The sequence below is a fragment of the Capra hircus genome, chromosome 16 (assembly GCF_001704415.2).
Source record: "Capra hircus breed San Clemente chromosome 16, ASM170441v1, whole genome shotgun sequence".
Taxonomy (NCBI): domain Eukaryota; kingdom Metazoa; phylum Chordata; class Mammalia; order Artiodactyla; family Bovidae; genus Capra; species Capra hircus.
The window spans coordinates 48,178,931-48,195,686 of record NC_030823.1 but is presented as its reverse complement, the minus strand read 5'-3'; the positions used below and the strand labels follow the sequence as shown (position 1 = coordinate 48,195,686).

Genomic DNA, 16,756 nt, shown 5'->3' with positions numbered 1-16,756 from the left:
ACACTTGCCATCTGGAAGGCTGAGGCGAGACCCCAGCCTTCCAGAGGTCCCCGGAATCGCTGCGACAGCATAGCCAGCCTGCAGAAGTGCCCAGCCACGTTTTGCACAAATCCTGGCCCTGCTGGAAGCCAATTAATGTTTTTCCTGAGCTGCACGGTCTGGGCTTCTGTGCCTGTCCCACCAGAGCTAAGGAACTCTTCAGCTTCTGCTGCCACCTCCAGGAGGTCGAAGACCCTCTTGGCATGCTGGATCCTTACCGCTTCGTGTCCATGCTGGTCCTGGGCTGCAGGCATCCAGTCTCAGGAACCAATCAAGACAGAAGATGCCACGTGGAGTTTCCACTGTGAAGACAATGTGTCCCCGGGGCTGGAAGCACTTAGTTCATGTTTGCATCACAAGTTTGCAAGTGGCCCCCAGAGACCCTGCTCAGAGCCAGGCCCTTCGGACCACGCTTTCACCAAGTCCCCAGAGTAAGTCCTCCTCAAGATGCCTGGGGGCCCATCCCCATCCATCACAGGAGTTTGCTTTTGCCTCTGTTTTGGGGTTACCCATGAGATTTCATTTGCAAGAAAAGGGTTCCATTGCTTAAAAACTGTCTGTGGAGACCACATAACGGAGGATGCAGCTTCAAGTCATCTGTGAAAACTCTTACAAGTCATCTGAGGCTCCTGACTCTGGAGGGAAAAAAAATTGCACCAAAAAATGCAGAGAGCTCATGCCCAGGAGGCCCCGGGACCCACATGGATTGCTAGGCAGCTCACCCTCATCTCCTCAGCCCCTTTCCCGGCCATGCGGGCTCAGCCTGGGCTAAGCAGCTTTTCCTGCCTCTGGTGGATACAATCTGGTGAAGCTCAGATCCACCTCTACCACTGAGATGTCTATAGCTTCCACTGGGAACCCAAAGTTCTGAAAATAAGTATTTTTTAATTACAAAATATATTGCTGAAAGAAAGCAAAAGAACCATCATAAAAATTAGCACAGTATTTTTTAAAAAAGACACTTTTTCTCCTTCTAGATGAGCATAAAATGTAAGCTAAGGAGAATTAGGTTTAAGGTGCATGGAAAGATGGTCCTTCCTTTGGCCTTTCCTTGCAGAGAGCATGGTTCCTTGGTCATGTGTCTGGGAGCGGAAGGGCAGTGGGAAAAAAAAAACACCAGGAGGCCAGGTCCAGGACTGCACTTCTGTGAGATGCAGAATAAAATAGCGAAGGATCCAGATTTTTTATTTAAAAAAAAATAATAAATGTTTGTTAGAGTGTCTGAACCAAATTTAAGCCGTGAAGTAAATATCTTTATGTGGCAAGCTTCTGAAAAAGCAAGCAGACGTATTGTCTGTTCTCAAAGAGAAGTCTGTCTTCCGACATCTTTGTGTTATTATTAATATTTTAGGTTAGCTTTTATTTCAGCTCCATGTAGGGTCCAGATGGAATTCACTGCCTTGCAGCAAACTCTTTCCCTTGTCAGGACCAGCAGACAGGAATACCCTTAACTCAGGGATTCCCTTTCACTTCATCCCACTTTTGTCCCTCAATGCTACCCATTCCAAAGCTCCATCCCACAGTCAGAAACACACCTGATTCTAATACTTCAACCCGATGTGACATCAAAATTTCATCCTCGGCTGCTGGATGTTTCAAACAGACTAAAAGTGGGAGATTCATTATCTCCACTTCAGCTCATGGACTCAGAGAGGACGTGGGTGCACATTTAAGCAAACACAGCAGTGAAATGGCCTGAAGCAGCAAAAATTTCCCTGCCTGGGGCCTTTCAAACCCTCCATCCTCCGAGAGAGAGAGGAGCCCTCCGCCAGGCCTCCACGACCCACAGTGGGTGGTTCCTGCTATTAGTGGGCAACCAATGTCCCCATCCCCAAACCAAACTGCATGGCTGTGACCTCCAGACACCCAGGAGGGCAGTGGCCAAGAGGCACAAGGAGGTGGCCGCATCTCAGATCTCAAAGGAAAATGGGTAATTTGTGGGACGTAATTTTCCTGAGAACTAATACAAACAATTTTAAACTCTCATAATGATAGGAAAGGGCTTCCCTGATGACTCAGATGGTAAAGAATCTGCCTGCAATGCGGGAGACCTGGGTTCGATCCCTGGTTTGGGAAAATCCCCTGGAGAAGGGAACAGCAACCCACTCCAGGATTCTTGCCTGAAGAATCCCATGCACAGAGGAGCCTGGCGGGCTATAGTCCATGGGGTCGTGAAGAGTCGGACACGACTTTGTGACTCACGCACACGCACACACACACACATACTAGATTTCAAACTGTTTTGTAGTCAGTCTCTTGAAACTCGGCTTTCTCTCCCCTGGGACAGCCTCGTGGCCCAGCAGAAGGGCTTCCGTCCCCTAGTCCCGACCGGTGGAAGCTCAGCTCATTGCAAAGGGACCGACGTGACCCTGTGTGGAGCTGGAGTAAAACCGTCCCTGAAATATTAATAATAAAACAAATGATTTTGAAGACAGGCTTCTCTTTGAGAAGGAAACATTACACGATATTAATGGGGTTTCTCAGATTGCCCTAATCCCAAGAGTTTCCACCAGGATTTCCTGGCACTTAGGAAACCCCCTACATATACACACATGCACACACAGACATATACACACGCACACATACACAGAGACACACTGAACTTCCCTCTCTCTCCCCCCGACCCTCCACCCACCCCAACTGCACAGGACATCACCTCCCAGCACAGCACAGACATGGAAGGGAAGGCGCCCAGACTGAAGATCTGAGGTCCATGAAGACAGCTTCAGGGTTTCCAGGTGGTATTTGGTAGAGAAGTCACTTCAATCAGAAAAGCTCTAACTTGACCCATGACCTGAACCTCTATGTCCAGAGGTCCAGGGGAACCAGGCAGGAAAGGGTCACTTAAGGAGAAAGTTCCCAAAGCCGGCCGCAGCAGCCAGAGGACTTGAGGCAGCTCTGCATGGGCCTCCTGGATGGTCCCCCAGAGACACCCACACAGGGGCAGTGGGCTGAGGTCAGGGGTCTCGACACCCTCAGTCGAGCAAGGCCTATGCTGGCATCCAGACGGGCTGTGGGGACAGATGCAGCCTGCATGCCCCGTGTGGTTCTGAGAGGGTGGTGGGCCCTCCAGCCGCTTTGAGAGTGCTGAAGGAGCCCAGACGCTGGGCAGTGCATCCCCCACCAGACAGACCCCTTCTGTCCAGCCAGGCCTCGTTCTTCCCAGACACTCAGGCTACTGACCGCGTGCTCCCCAACCAGCCATGGAGCTGCAGGGGCAGGGCTCAGAGCCCTTCACCAAGTCCTCTTCTGCACCCCTCTTGGAGCCCTGAGGCTCTCAGTGGTCTCTGCCCCACGGGACCTAGGGAGAGGTGACCAGCCCGTCCCTCCACTCTGTTCCCCGGGCACCACCCTCAGCACCAGCTCCTCCATGGGGCTCTAGATGGGGGCAGCCCTGGGTAGCAAAGGCCACTGCTGCTGCTGCTGCTGCTGCTGCTGCTGCTAAGTTGCTTCAGTCATGTCCAACTCTGTGTGACCCCATAGATGGCAGCCCACCAGGCTCCCCCGTCCCTGGGATTCTCCAGTCAAGACACTGGAGTGGGTTGCCATTTCCTTCTCCAATGCATGAAAGTGAAAAGTGAAAGTGAAGTCACTCAGTCATGTCCGACTCTTAGCGACCCCATGGACTACAGCCTACCAGGCTCCTCCGTCCATGGGATTTTCCAGGCAAGAGTACTGGAATGGGGTGCCACTGCCTTCTCTGGCAAAGGCCACAGGGGCCTTGAATTTCTCCTTGCACCCAGCCTATCACCTAAAGGTGACTTGTGGTTTGCTGCCCACAGGCAGTCCTGAGGCCACACGAGCTTTGGGGTGGCCCGGCTGCCAGGAACAAAACATCCACAGCAGAGAGCTGTGGGGGAACAAGTTTCTCTCTGTGATATTGAGGGGCGGTCAGACCACAGCATAGAACCCGGGGTGCCTGGTTCACCTTCCCAGCTTAGCAGGAGCGGAAGGCAAGGATCCCCTGGTGCCTTGATTCACTCTGGGAGGCAAGATCCTGGCCCACCCTCCCCAGGGACTTTGCGGCCCTCCCCAGGGACTTCGAGGCCCTCCCCTGCCCCCAGCATCTTCCAACTCCCACTTTTCTTTTTGGAAAACTCTAGACCCTCAGATCTCCCTTGAGTGGCTCTTTCTGCCACCGTGATAAGCAAACAAGTTGGTTTCGGATGTCTCAGGATACACGGACAGGATCTGTTCTTGGATTTGTATTATGTATTTATTTTATTAATTTATTTATTTTGGCTGTGCTGGGTCTTCGTTGCTGCGCACAGGTTTTCTCCAGTTGCGGAGAGTGGCGGTTTCTCTCTAGTTGCGGCATGCAGGCTTCTCATTGTGGTGGCTTCTCTTGTTGTGGAGCACGGGTTATAGGCACGTGGGCTTCAGTATTTGCAGTGCGTGGGTTCAATAGTTGCGGCTCCAGAGCACAGGCTTAGTAGTTGTGGTGCACGGGCTTAGTTACTCCTCAGCATGTGGAATCTTCCTGGACCAAGGATCAAACCCATGTCCCCTGCATTGGCAGATGGATCCCCACGCCTGGACCACCTGCGAAGTCCTGCATTTGTTTTAGTGACAAGAAAGAAAACAAGCTCTTGGAAATAAAGTGCCCTCCAGTGCAAGCAAGGGCCGGAAGAGGCCTGCACACAGCCCGACTCCTTCTCCTGTTCCCACATCACCTCGACAGGGCAAGGATGTTGGTGGCCGGATGTAAGGTGGCCAATGCAGCTGAAGATGGTGCAGCATAATACTGGGGTCACTCGCACACACTGGGGAGCACAACTCAGGGGCTGGACCCCCAGCACACCTCAGAAGGGCTTTGAGGTCCACACTGCACCCCAACCACCTGGGCTGGCGGGCTGGCCAGCCAGGCATCAGGAAAAGCCACCACCACCAGCACATTCTGGGACAAGCAAGGGGCCGCATCTCCCCAAAGCGAAAGCAGACAAAGGCTAATCTCCTTCACAGAGCTGTTTAAACAATGCCATTTTATTAGCAGATGACCAAACGGATCACCACCCAGCAGCCCATCCTTCAGAGCCGGCACTTAGAGGACGAGAACCCAGGGTTTCCGGGCAAAGCTCAACGTGTTCTTTTGCTTTCGTTTCTTATGTCCCGACTTGGACTAGACCCTCCCCACTGCCCACCCCCGTGTCAGGGTTAGCGGTCTGCCAGGGCTGGGATTCTAAACGATAGCTATGCCGTGTCCACTGCCCTGCTCTGCCCTGATCGTTGAAAGCCCATCCCTCCCTCCACGGCGTTTAAATTAAAAACGGATTGGCCGTTTCAACGGTAGCTTCCAAACAATTAGATACAATTTTCCCTTTGAAAATGAGAAGGATGAGGAATTCATTTTAGCACTTCTTAAATTTGCAAAAGACTTATTTAAAAAAATAGAGCAAATGATTTTGCATCAGAAAACCGTTGCATTTTTACTCCCCAGAGCACACTCACCATCTCCGGGGCGAAGAACAAGGTATTGATTCACAGTACCGGTTATCATTTACCAGAACCTATATTTTTTCCCTCTTAATTAAGTGAAAGTAAATACTTTATTAGAAGAAGCCATTAAATATGATGAAGACAATTTGTGACCTGTAATTTATATTTTTAAAAAATTTAACTAACTGTATATTATATATTTTTATATTATATGTGAATATGATAATTATAGATAATAAATATATACATAACATCCAGGTACAAACCGTACAACTAAGAAAGAGAGGGGTATACAGATGATTTTTAATGTTGAGCTGCTGGGAAGGTGACAGAATATATATATAAAGGCAGAAAGTGAAGATTTAGGCACAGGCTGCTCCAGCCACACATGAGAAGAGAGGGACATGGCAAATACAGGGGTGACAAGCCCCCCCCTTTCTCAGCCAGAGGAAGGGATGTCTGCTCATTCCTAGAGCCTGCGGGTGATAACAAACCCTGAGCAGCGCCGGCCCCTTCCTTCTGCCCTGAAACAGCCAGGCAGGCAAAGGAAAATAAAGACCTGCCCACACTCTCAGCAGCTCCAAACACTTGCTTCCCAGCTTCATTCTGGAGCATCACCTGGGCTGTTTCTTAAAATCCAAAGCTAACCCCTGTGCCAGCCTCCGGTCTCTGGTGTCCACAACTTTCTCCGAGAGAGAGGGCCGACGTTTGGAGAGAGCAAGCAGTGAGAAAACACCATGACACCTACCAAGGTCTTGAGGCAAGAAGAATGCTGGCCTCACCACCTTGCAGAGCCCCGAAAAATGCCCAGGGATAACCCTCGGTCCAGCTTCCTCTCTCCAAAGGCAGACTGGCGACTGGGCGAATTTGCTATTCAGCAAGATCTCAGAGCAATTCAAATTCCCCTTGCTGTGTGCTTCTCTCATGAAAAGCCCCTTGTGTGCCACGCGAAAGCCTTCACAAATTCAAGCACAAGTGAATTCTGAAATCCAGGAAGGAAAGAGCTAATTTTTTTTTTTTTTAAGATAAGCACCTATATTACTCAAATACGCCTTTAAAGTTTCTCAAACTGATCAGGGGTGGGGAGTGGGGTGGGGGTGGAAACAAAGGCCAGTTCGCTTATCACTTTCATGATTTTCATTTGCTCCTGGAAGAGGAGAGCTGTGGCCTGTATTCAACATACTGGCTGGTGGTCTGCAATCTAGTTCTTTCTACCCAGCGTAGGTCAGATGGAGTTTTTCACCTACTTAAATTTTAAAATTCTAAGATTAAGGTGGAATGAAAATTGTGGAACTTATGTTTGAAAATAGTATCTGTTCTTGCGAAACTGACTTGGTATTAAAAACAAAAACAAACTTAAGGAACGCTAAGGAGAAAATACACCCAAACTGTCTGCCATTATCGATTTGAAATATTTCTTTGTCTTAAAGAATGTTGTTGAAAGAAAAGAAAATGATGTTCATTTTATGAACGTGGCCCATACTGAATCCAGTTTTTCTCCCGCAATTTCTCTGTCTTTTATTGAGAACGTGGCCTTGTATTTGTCCCAGCTCCGTTCACCTACAAGGAGCCGTCTCTTTGTGTCCAAAAGGGTCAGGCTAAACACAGTTAGAATCCCAAGGCCCCCTTGTTGGTGTCGGCCGCCCATGTTCAATCAGCTCTCGCCGTTGCAAAGAGAACTGAGATGCTGAGCAAGGTCTTAACTCGGGATCAGTTCTGTTTGGCATTGTTATTTTTTAAAGCCGTTTAGATCAGACATTTATTGGCGCTAGTAAAGTCAGCTGTTGCTGTGGTTTCCTCCGCTCTCAGACTCTGAAACCAGACAGAAAATTCCGCCGTGCTACACAATCGAAGGACCGAGACGGTTACACAGTGCTGGGGACGCCACTGTTCAGAGACAGGCCTGGGTACCCAGATGCCAACCTGTAAACAAAAGCAGGTCTGCTCTGAGCCTGGGAAGGAAACAGTATCAGAGACCAGGGTTCTTTCTTCCCGGGGGCATAGGCTTCTGTTTCCCTCTTGTGAAAATCCTTAAGACTCAACCCATCCTTAAAGCCCAGTTAGCCTTGGGGTCTGAATATGTCCCACCAAGGGGCACACGATGAAAGGCTGGGGATAAACCAGCTTCAGGAATGTTTAAGGGACTGCAATAATAATTTGGTTTTCAGGTGGGTCAGTGGTAAAGAATCTGCCTGCCAATGCAGGGGATGCGGGAGATGTGAGTTTGATCCCTGGGTCAAGAAGATCCCCTAGAGGAGGAAACAGCAACCCACTCCAGTATTCTTTCCTGGAAAATCCCATAGACAGAGGAGCCTGGAGAATTACAGTCCCTGGGGTGGAAACGGAGTCGGACACAACTAAGCACACACACAGAGTAATAATTTATCACCGGCGAAGGGAAGGGGCCGGCGGTAGCGTAACTGCACAACTTGTGCCCTAGCAGTCAGGAGACTCAGTCCCACCTCAGCCCGGCCTTTGTCCCAGGAAGTCGCCTGACCCCGCAGACCAGGAAGAGACCCCGCAGACCAGGAAGAGACCCCGCAGACCAGGAAGAGACCCCGCAGACCAGGAAGATAAGGCCTTTGTGCTGCTGAGAACAGGTCATAAAAGTGCCTGCCGCCTTTGTGTGGACCAGGGCGGATCCGCGGAGCCCGGTGCCCTTAGCGAAGGCAAGGCGGCCCGGCTGAGTTTGGAAAAGTTCGTGCACTTCCCCCGTTCACAGCTGCGCCCCTTTCTCCAGGTGGAGGCAGGTCGGGGCACACGCTGCCCCCAGTCCGGCCGCAGGCTCTGCGATCAACTCTAATGTAGCTATTAACTCAGCCTAGCTGCTCAAAGTCCCGGCAGCCCGGGCCGACTGCTCGCCCGCTGCGTGTCCGGTGCTCGCGCTCCCTCCAGGAGCCGGGACCACCGTCTGTCCCGAGGAGCGGGACTGGGTAGGGGGCGCCCGCCGCACACAGAACTGCTTTCCTCGCCGGCGCGCTAGACCCACCGGCTGGGAAGGGTCGGTTCCCTCCAAGGGAGTCCGAGGACTGAGTCCGCAGCCCTCGCAGCCCTCGGACCTGGGACGGGGTGGGAGGGCACGGCGGGGTGGGAGGGGGGAGCGAGGGGGCGTCTCAGAAGATCCGGCAGTCCTGGAGGGCGGGCAGGAGGCGAAGGGTTTTGGGGATGAGACCGGAGTAAACTCCGAGTTCGGAGGTGGGAGGGGGATGTCTGCAGGTCCCGGGCCCTTGGAGGGGTTCGGGGGAGGGAGGGGAGGGAGTCCAGCGATCCTAGAAGGCGGGTGGGGTCCTCGGGGACACCTGGTGGCTCTGAGGGGAGGGGGGATTAGGGGTCCTGGAAGGGTGAGTGGCCCTCAAAAGAGTCGGAGGGGGACGCAGAGCCGGAGGCGGAGGCGGGGCGGTGAGCTGCTTCAGCCCCGGAAGACCTGCGGGAGCAGAAGTCCAGCATCTGGGGACACAGGTCAGAGCGCGCCGCCGGCCTCTCATGTTCCGGGCCCTCGAGGGGAGCAGGCATGGCCGGGGAGGATGCTGCGGGCGGGTCCACATTGCCCTCTAACGGAGACCCTCGGGAAGCCACCAGCAGCATGCACGCAAGAACAGAGCGGCTGGCGGGGCGCATTAAGCCTGCACTTGCTGGATGCGCTGGCTCACCGCTGGGATGAGTGCTTACGCCTGTGTATTAATAAGCCGTGACTCCGGGCGGTGGGATGGGTCAGGGGCTCATCGCGTCTTTGTTCCAGCATGAGATGCACTTCAGAACTGATTCTAAAATACAGTGGCTGGAGTCTGACTTTAAAAAACAACAACAATTATTTCAGCCACTGTGTAATTTCTTTTAAACTTTATATTTTGTATTGGGGTGTAGCCAATTAACAATGTTGTGATAGTTTCAGGTGGACAGTGAAGGGATTCAGCCATACATACACATGTATCCATTCTCCCCCAAACTCCCCAACCAGCCAGGCTGCCACGTGACAGTTGAGCAGAGTTCCATGTGCTGTATGTACAATAGGACCTTGCTGGTTATCCATTTTAAAGTTAGCAGTGTGTGCATGTCCATCCCAAGTTCCCTAACTATCCCTTTCCCCATCCATCCTTCACCCCTGAAAACCATAAGTTCTTTCTCTAAGTCTATGAGCACTGTGTAATATTTTAGACAAAATACAAAACTGGGAGTTTAACAGCAATTGATTTAACTACAGAAGGTAATATGGTACAGCTTCCGTGCTGTGCGGTTGCTCAGTCGTGTCCGATTCTTGGTGGCCCCAGGGACTGGAGTCCACCAGGCTCCACTGTCCATGGGATTTCCCGAGCAAGAATACTGGAGTGGGGTGCCACTTCCTGCTCCAGGGGATCTTCCCCACCCAGAGATTGAACCCGCATCTCCTGTGTCTTCTGCACTGACAGAAAGATTCTTTACCACTGTGCCAGCTGGGAAGCCTAGTCTCCATTTAAAAAAATCTCATCCTTATTTTAGCGACATGCCAGGGAATAGTTGCCAAATGAAATTACTAGCAAGTACATATTGATAAGACATCTGTACATGTGTCCTTCTCCGGGTTACATTCCACCATCCACGTGTTCAGCAGGGAATTTCGGGACGCCGTGTGGCTCTGTTGTCCGTTTGAGAGCACGTTGGTGTCATTCTGGAGTTAGTTGAAACTGGTGATCTGTGAGGGCATCCACAGCTGGACTTGGACTAGGGAGAAGGGAAAGGGACCCCACAAAAGGGAGCAAACTCAGCCTTCCGGATGTCTCCCCGGGGCATGGGGGGAGGTGAGCGGGCAGTGCACAGGTCAGCTCCCAGGGCACCTGAACCATGCCCAGCCCGACACCCAACCTCCAGGCCCTCCACCAGAAGGTGCTGAAGAGCCTCGGACAGGAATGGCCTGGAGAAGCCTCCGCCCCCCGGGTCTCCCCAGGCAGATGGACTGGACCCAGATCCTTCCCTGGCCTCCCAGCCAGTCCTGTGACCAAGCCTCAGCGCTCCTGGAAGTGCTCTGAAGAGAAACCCGACATCACATGCCGGCATGGGAGGCAGTGGACTGGCCTAACAGAAATGCAGACTGCTCTCTGACGTTTCCAGATTTAAGACGCAGGCTTCCTGGCATCTGCCTTGCCCTGCACTGCCCTCGTGAGAGCGGGCACCCCACCCAGAGGAGCCCCTCCCTGGGCTCCAGGGAGGGCAGGGGCCCTGGGCAGGGGCTGGCAAAGGCAAGGAAGGCCTCAGTCTTTCCCAGAACCTCCCAGGCTCCCTGGGCCTCATCCCAGACAACACTGGTCATGCTGCCCTGCTGAGTAGCTGGAGTTTTCCAGATCAGAGCCACCACCCACCTTGCAGATGGCGCTTTTTCAGGGGACACCTTGGCAAGCTACAGGGCTGCTCAGAGTATTGGCGCTGGACGCTCACCCCTCAGAGCTTGCTCCAGGCTACACATTGTACCCTGAGCCCCACCTGAGCCCTCCCTGTTTTCAGAGCTATCCCTGATCTCAGACACCCACAGCTGCTGGCACCGAGCTTGTGGCTGACGTGGGCTCCCCTCCACCTCCCCCTGTGGGAGACGTGCACACTCATCTGAGACTCACACCTGCCGACCTGGCACACGGGACCGCCGTCTGTCTTCATGGCCACTTTCATAAACATCCAAACCCACACTCAGGGGTGAAGACCCCACCCCGGCCCCAGACAGCAGAGTGTCTTACGTACATATTGACGAAAGGAACCAGGCTCCACTTCTGATGAAAGGAGCCGCTCTCTCTACCTGATATTTCCTGCTAGGACCCGCCCTGCTTGGGAACTTCGGGGCTAATCCTCACCCATTTCCTTTTGCACCCCCTTTATCCAAAATCTGGATCAAACTAGCTAAAAATAGACTCTAGTCCTCCTGAGAGTATCCTGCCAAGTTCCGAAGGGGAACCTCTTAGCAGCAATTAGAAGGCAGGTCAAGGGCCCAGCAGGGCAGGCTCCCCAGTGAGCAGTGTCAATGGCGTGCGGGCCGGGTGTGCACGATGTGGCTTTTAAAGCAACCAGGTCGACAATGCTGACCCTTTCTCTCTGGTTTCTCCATCCTAGATTTATTATAAAGTCATTAAGGACATTGAGCCAGGAGAAGAGCTGCTGGTCCATGTGAAAGAAGGCGCCTACTCTCTGGGGGCGGTGCCTCCCAGCCTGGATGGTAAGCCCCCACCCACAGGAGCAGAGGCCTGGTGCTCCATCACTTGGGCAGCGTGACAGGAGCTGAGGATTCCCCCAGCTGCTGCTCATGGTCCAGCCCCCAGGCCCCAGATGGGCAGAGCCAATTCCTCCCAACAACTTCTCAACCTGAGCACTTTGCTTTCTCCCTCCTTGGGTTATGGGGGCCACAGCCTAAATTCAGATAGGACTTGAAGACAACATGACATGCTGCCTGACATCTCTGTAGTGGGAGAGTCCTAGGGGCTCTTTTTAAACTGTATAATTATCATTAGCAGCAGCAGTATACTCTCTGCAAGACTTAAACAAAAAGACCCATTTCACAGCTTGGAAACATTCGCCCCCTAGAGCTCTGTGCCAGAGGAGAGTCTCAGTCTCAGTTAAGAGAGTGCAGTGATGCCATCCATGTGTTTGAAAGCAATGACCACCTGTAGTTAAAAGCAAAAATTCCCAGAGAAAGGTTGCTGCTGCTGCTGCTGCTGCTAAGTCACTTCAGTCGTGTCCGACTCTGTGCGACCCCATAGTCGGCAGCCCATCAGGCTCCCCTGTCCCTGGGGTTCTCCAGGCAAGAACACTGGAGTGGGTTGCCATTTCTTTCTCCAATGCATGAAAGTGAAAAGTGAAAGTGAAGTTTCTCAGTCGTGTCGGACCCTCAGTTACCCCATGGACTGCAGCCTTCCAGGCTCCTCCATCCATGGGATTTTCCAGGCAAGAGTATTGGAGTGGGGTGCCATTGCCTTCTCCGAGAGAAAGGTTAAGGGAAGTTTATTTGGTGAGAGGGAATATTTAGGGCTTCAGAGGACCCCTCTAAGCAAGCTTTTCCAACAAGACTGCAGGAAGCGTCCCCAGTGTCCTTTCTTCTCAGCCGGTCACACAGTATGTGTCCAGTAGACACACTTCCATTCCTTGTTCATCCACACCCAGGCACATCTCTGATGATGCTTGAGAAAACCCCAGGCTCATACAGGCTCAGATTTCTGAACTCCAGATTTCTATTCCTCCATCCACATTGTTAAGCAGTGTGCCCATTCACCTTGGGATCCTGGAACCATTTTTAAGTGGCAGAGGAAACGTCATTTGGAGGAAGCTGCTTGGCAACGAGGCTGGTCAGTTAACTCCCTATGTGCTGTAACTGAATAGATGACATCTCTTCTCTGCATGAGACCCCACAAGTGAGCCGAAGGCAGCCTCTGCTTCTCACCGTCTCTGGTGCTGATGATTCCATTCCTGCTAAAAAAAGGGGGAGGCTGGCTTTTCCCTTCCTGTCCTTCTCCCCCCGCAGCCCCCCTCCACACACACACACACAAATACTCCAAGGTTTAATGATTAATGCCACTAACTGCAAGTTTCTCTAAGGTACCGCTCCAGTGTCACGGCCTGGGAGTACGGTTGACTGGGCCAGGGAGCTAGGCGTCGGAATTAGCAGGAAGCCCCCAGGAGCAGAGTGACCTTCTCGGTCCTCAAGCGTGGCCCACTTTTGTGGGGCAGCACTTTGCACCCGTGAGTTCTTCCAAAGGCTCTCTCTAGAGAAGGACAATTTTATAAAACAGACTTGACCCACCCTCTCCTCTAGACTTTGGTTTTAATCAGCCCTTCGAGAAAAGGAAGTAGGTGGCTAAGCTCTGGGTATCAGGGGGATGGTCTCATTTTTCTTAAAATAATTGTTGAAAAGACCTGTGAATCTTAGATAATGCACTCAGAAAGATAAATTCGACCACGCTGGGCCATGGGGTTTTGTTTGTATGATGACCTGTCTTTCTTCCGAAAGGTTATAGAAACCTTGATTCCTGTCCCTCTTCTAATGCCTGATCTTAAATAACTTGGGTCTGCATTTTCCTAATTTATCAAACATCTGTGGGCTAATTGCTTTCCACACATAATAGTCCAACGTCAAATATTTGACTTTTCATACCCTTGGCTGTCAGGATCACTCCTTCACCTCCCAACAGCCACCCCTCCTCAGTTAACTCTGAATCGCACAGAAAGAAAATGTAAAAATGTTCCTCACTAAGATAATTATCATAAAAAATCTTTTATCCCAGTCCTAGTGAATGCAGGGCCCCTTATCACGGCAGGAACTTGGAGTGGGCTCTTGAGGGCTTTTGAGCCTCCAGTCTGTAGATTAGCATGTAGATGCCACATAATTGTGTCCCCCTGGGTTCCCTGAAGCCATTAGGCACTGATTTATTTTTCTGTTACATTCCTGCTTTGCCGCGAAAAGTTGCCGAGGGAACTTCAGACAGACGCAAGGCTCAGACTCGACACACAAGACATCAGGCCAGCATGGTCTCAGTTTAGTTGGATTTGGGTGGAAGTCAGAGCATTTGCCCCGGCCCACAGCCCCCCTCCCCAGGTTTAGATGAGGAGAGCTCAGTTCTGAGTCACAATGCTGCCTGCTCTTGTTGGGGGTAGGGGCTCTGGCAGGATGACCTCCAGGTATCACGGAAGAAGGGAGGGCGGGGGTGGGGGTGGAGGACCTGCTCTGCCAGTTCACTGCGGGGAGTGGCCCCAACCCTGTGGACCCGGGACTGGCAGCACTCTTCCAAAGCTGCAGCTTTGTAAAGAAATTCAATTCCAATTTTCCTACAAGTGACTCAGAGCAGAGGGAAGCCACTTTCAGGTTCATTAGTTCCAGGAACTTTTTATTTTGTTTTTACTCTTTTCAGTAGAGAGGGGAAAGATTTCTCTTTCAAGAGAACTTCTTGCTCTTGGGAGAAAATAAAGAAAATCATTTCCATTCAAATATGCCTTTCTTTTGAGAATGGCTCAAAATTGCTAACTTTTCCCCCCTCTCCAGAAAAGGTCAAGAGGATGCAGCGTGTTTGTATAAAGCGTGAGACAGACAGATATAACATAATGCAACATAACTATACAGCGCAATGGAGCATAATACAATCAGAGTGTGACATGCTCTAGCATTTCTTTTAATTGGAGTTGTTTGTGCTGGGAAAGTGAAAGCCATCCAGTCCAGGGGCTTCTTTCTTGCCCCATCCAGCTTGCCCTAGGTGTGTATTTGATGCCAACTTTACCTGTGTGGAAGATGAGGGGCACCTGTCCACACCATGGCATGAGTGGGCAAGGCTTGAATGTGTCCTCTTCCAGCCTCTGTCCTTCGACAGGAACAACCTTGGGTCCCTGGTGGGATGGGGACATGAAAGGGGGGCACCCTCCATCACTGGTTCCATCACCTCCAGAACACTCTCCAATGCCTTTGAAGTGAGATGCAGGCTGAATTTTCATTATAAATCCAAATTCCAGATCCAAGCTGGAAAAATAAGTTGGTCAGTGCTATGAAAAGGTGGGGTTGGCCCTTCTTTTCTTTTCAAATTTCAATTTCAGTGACTGTTTTGGGTCCAGAAAGAGTGACGTTCGTGGTAAAGGACCTGCCCGTCAATGCAAGAGATGTAAGAGACACAAGTTCAATCCCTGGGTTGGGAGAATCTCCCGGAGGAGGGCATGGCAACTCACTCCAGTATTCTTGCCTGGAGAATCTCCATGGACAGAGGAGCCTGGCAGGCTACAGTCCATATGGGTCACAGAGTCGGACACGACTGAAGTGACTTAGCACGCTTAGCATGAAAGAGTAAGATACGAACTGACATTTCTCACTTCCTCGTAATGCTGGTGGGAGGACCCCTTTCAGCCTCATTCCAGCCCAGAAAGTCAGAGCAAACCCACAACAGCGGTTTTGTGGGGCCTGGGCATCCGGTTGTGTTCTAAGATGGTGTTCTTGGTTCCAGTGGGAAGGACCCCGTGTTTCTAAGGACAGGGAAGCCCTGTAAGGGATTGGGGGGCAGGGGCGCTGGCATCACCTCACCATGCACATGCCACACAGGGTGCCTTTCTTATACCCTCAGCGGGAAACTGGGACTCAGCTGCCTGCCCCAGGCACCCACGCAGCAGAGAGAAGGGTGGGTACCAGCTCTGCCACTTCACCTCCGGATGCCCCGGGCAAGCCAGGCGGCCTGCCCTGGCCTCCATGTACTGATGATAAAACCTGCGGCTTGATGCGAGGCTCGGGGGAGGAAGCATGATAACGTTCCCGGGCACCAGGCCGGCCACGTGGAGGCGCCCCATCGCAGGTGCTAAGCTCACAGCGGACACTTACCTGAAGCAGCATCCAGGCTCCCTTCTGCTTTATTTTTATTTGTTGTCGTTTTTTAAATATTTATTTATTTATTTGGCTGTGCCGGGTCTTAGTTGCAGCACACAGAATTTTTAGCTGTGGTTTGTGGGATCTACTTCCCTGACCAGGAATCGAACTCAGCCCCCCTGCACTTGGAGCGCAGAATCTTAGCCGCTGGACCACCAGGGAAGTCCCCTCCCTCCTGTTTTAGAGGCAACATCTTACAGACCTGCCAGTGGCTATTTTGCCAGGTGTGTCCTTCTTGCCCACCTGACCCCTCCTGGGATCATGTTTGGGGCGCCACTGTGGTACCAAGGACTGGCCCAGGGCCTTGATGGGCTTCATCTTAGCATCTTCTCTGACTTAGCTCTCCAGACAGCCGCAGTGCGTCCCTTTCCTTCTGGCCGGCAGCGCTGCACGGTGGCAGGGACACCAGGCTCCTACAAGTCTTGTGTTCACGGATGCTGGCTCGAGGGTCAGCTGTACGGCCACCGTCCCCGCCTCCTCCACCCAGGCTTCTGTGGTTGGTGGGGACCTGCTGGCCCTCTGGCCTCCTGCAGTCCATCCTATTGCTTGGCCTGTGTCTGGGGCAGGTCCAAGAGTCAGGGCACAGCCTTCCAAGCTCTTAGCTAAGCTCAGGTCCCTGCACACAGAGCAGGACTGGACATCGCTCCCAGACTCTGCAGACTCTAAGCAGGCGCTGCTTCCCTGTCTTGTTCTTGATTTCCCATGAGCAAGACCGTTCCTGACAGCCACCTCAAGTTGGCCAGTGGGCTGGGACACCAGGACTTGGTTGCATCTGGTTAGCACCAGGCCTGGCTCCCCCAACACATGCATGTCCCCCAGGCTCCCAGGGAAGATGACAACTGCCTCCCTGTGTGTCTCAGAGTGTTGTCCAAGGCCCGGGGGCTCAGCCAGGGGCCTCTCAGGGCTGGATCCCACAGGAGTGTCTCCCTTGGGCGC

The 16,756-nt window shown here is 52.1% G+C and overlaps 1 protein-coding gene across 2 annotated transcripts in view; it reads left to right on the top strand.

Moving 5' to 3' along the window:
- Positions 1-16,756, top strand: part of PRDM16 (PR/SET domain 16) — a 342,599-nt gene that overhangs the window by 286,930 nt on the left and 38,913 nt on the right. For both annotated transcript variants that reach the window (XM_018060471.1, XM_018060470.1), the window contains exon 5: positions 11,548-11,650. In XM_018060471.1, coding sequence (XP_017915960.1) covers positions 11,548-11,650 — 103 coding nt within the window. The remainder of the gene's footprint in view (positions 1-11,547; positions 11,651-16,756) is intronic.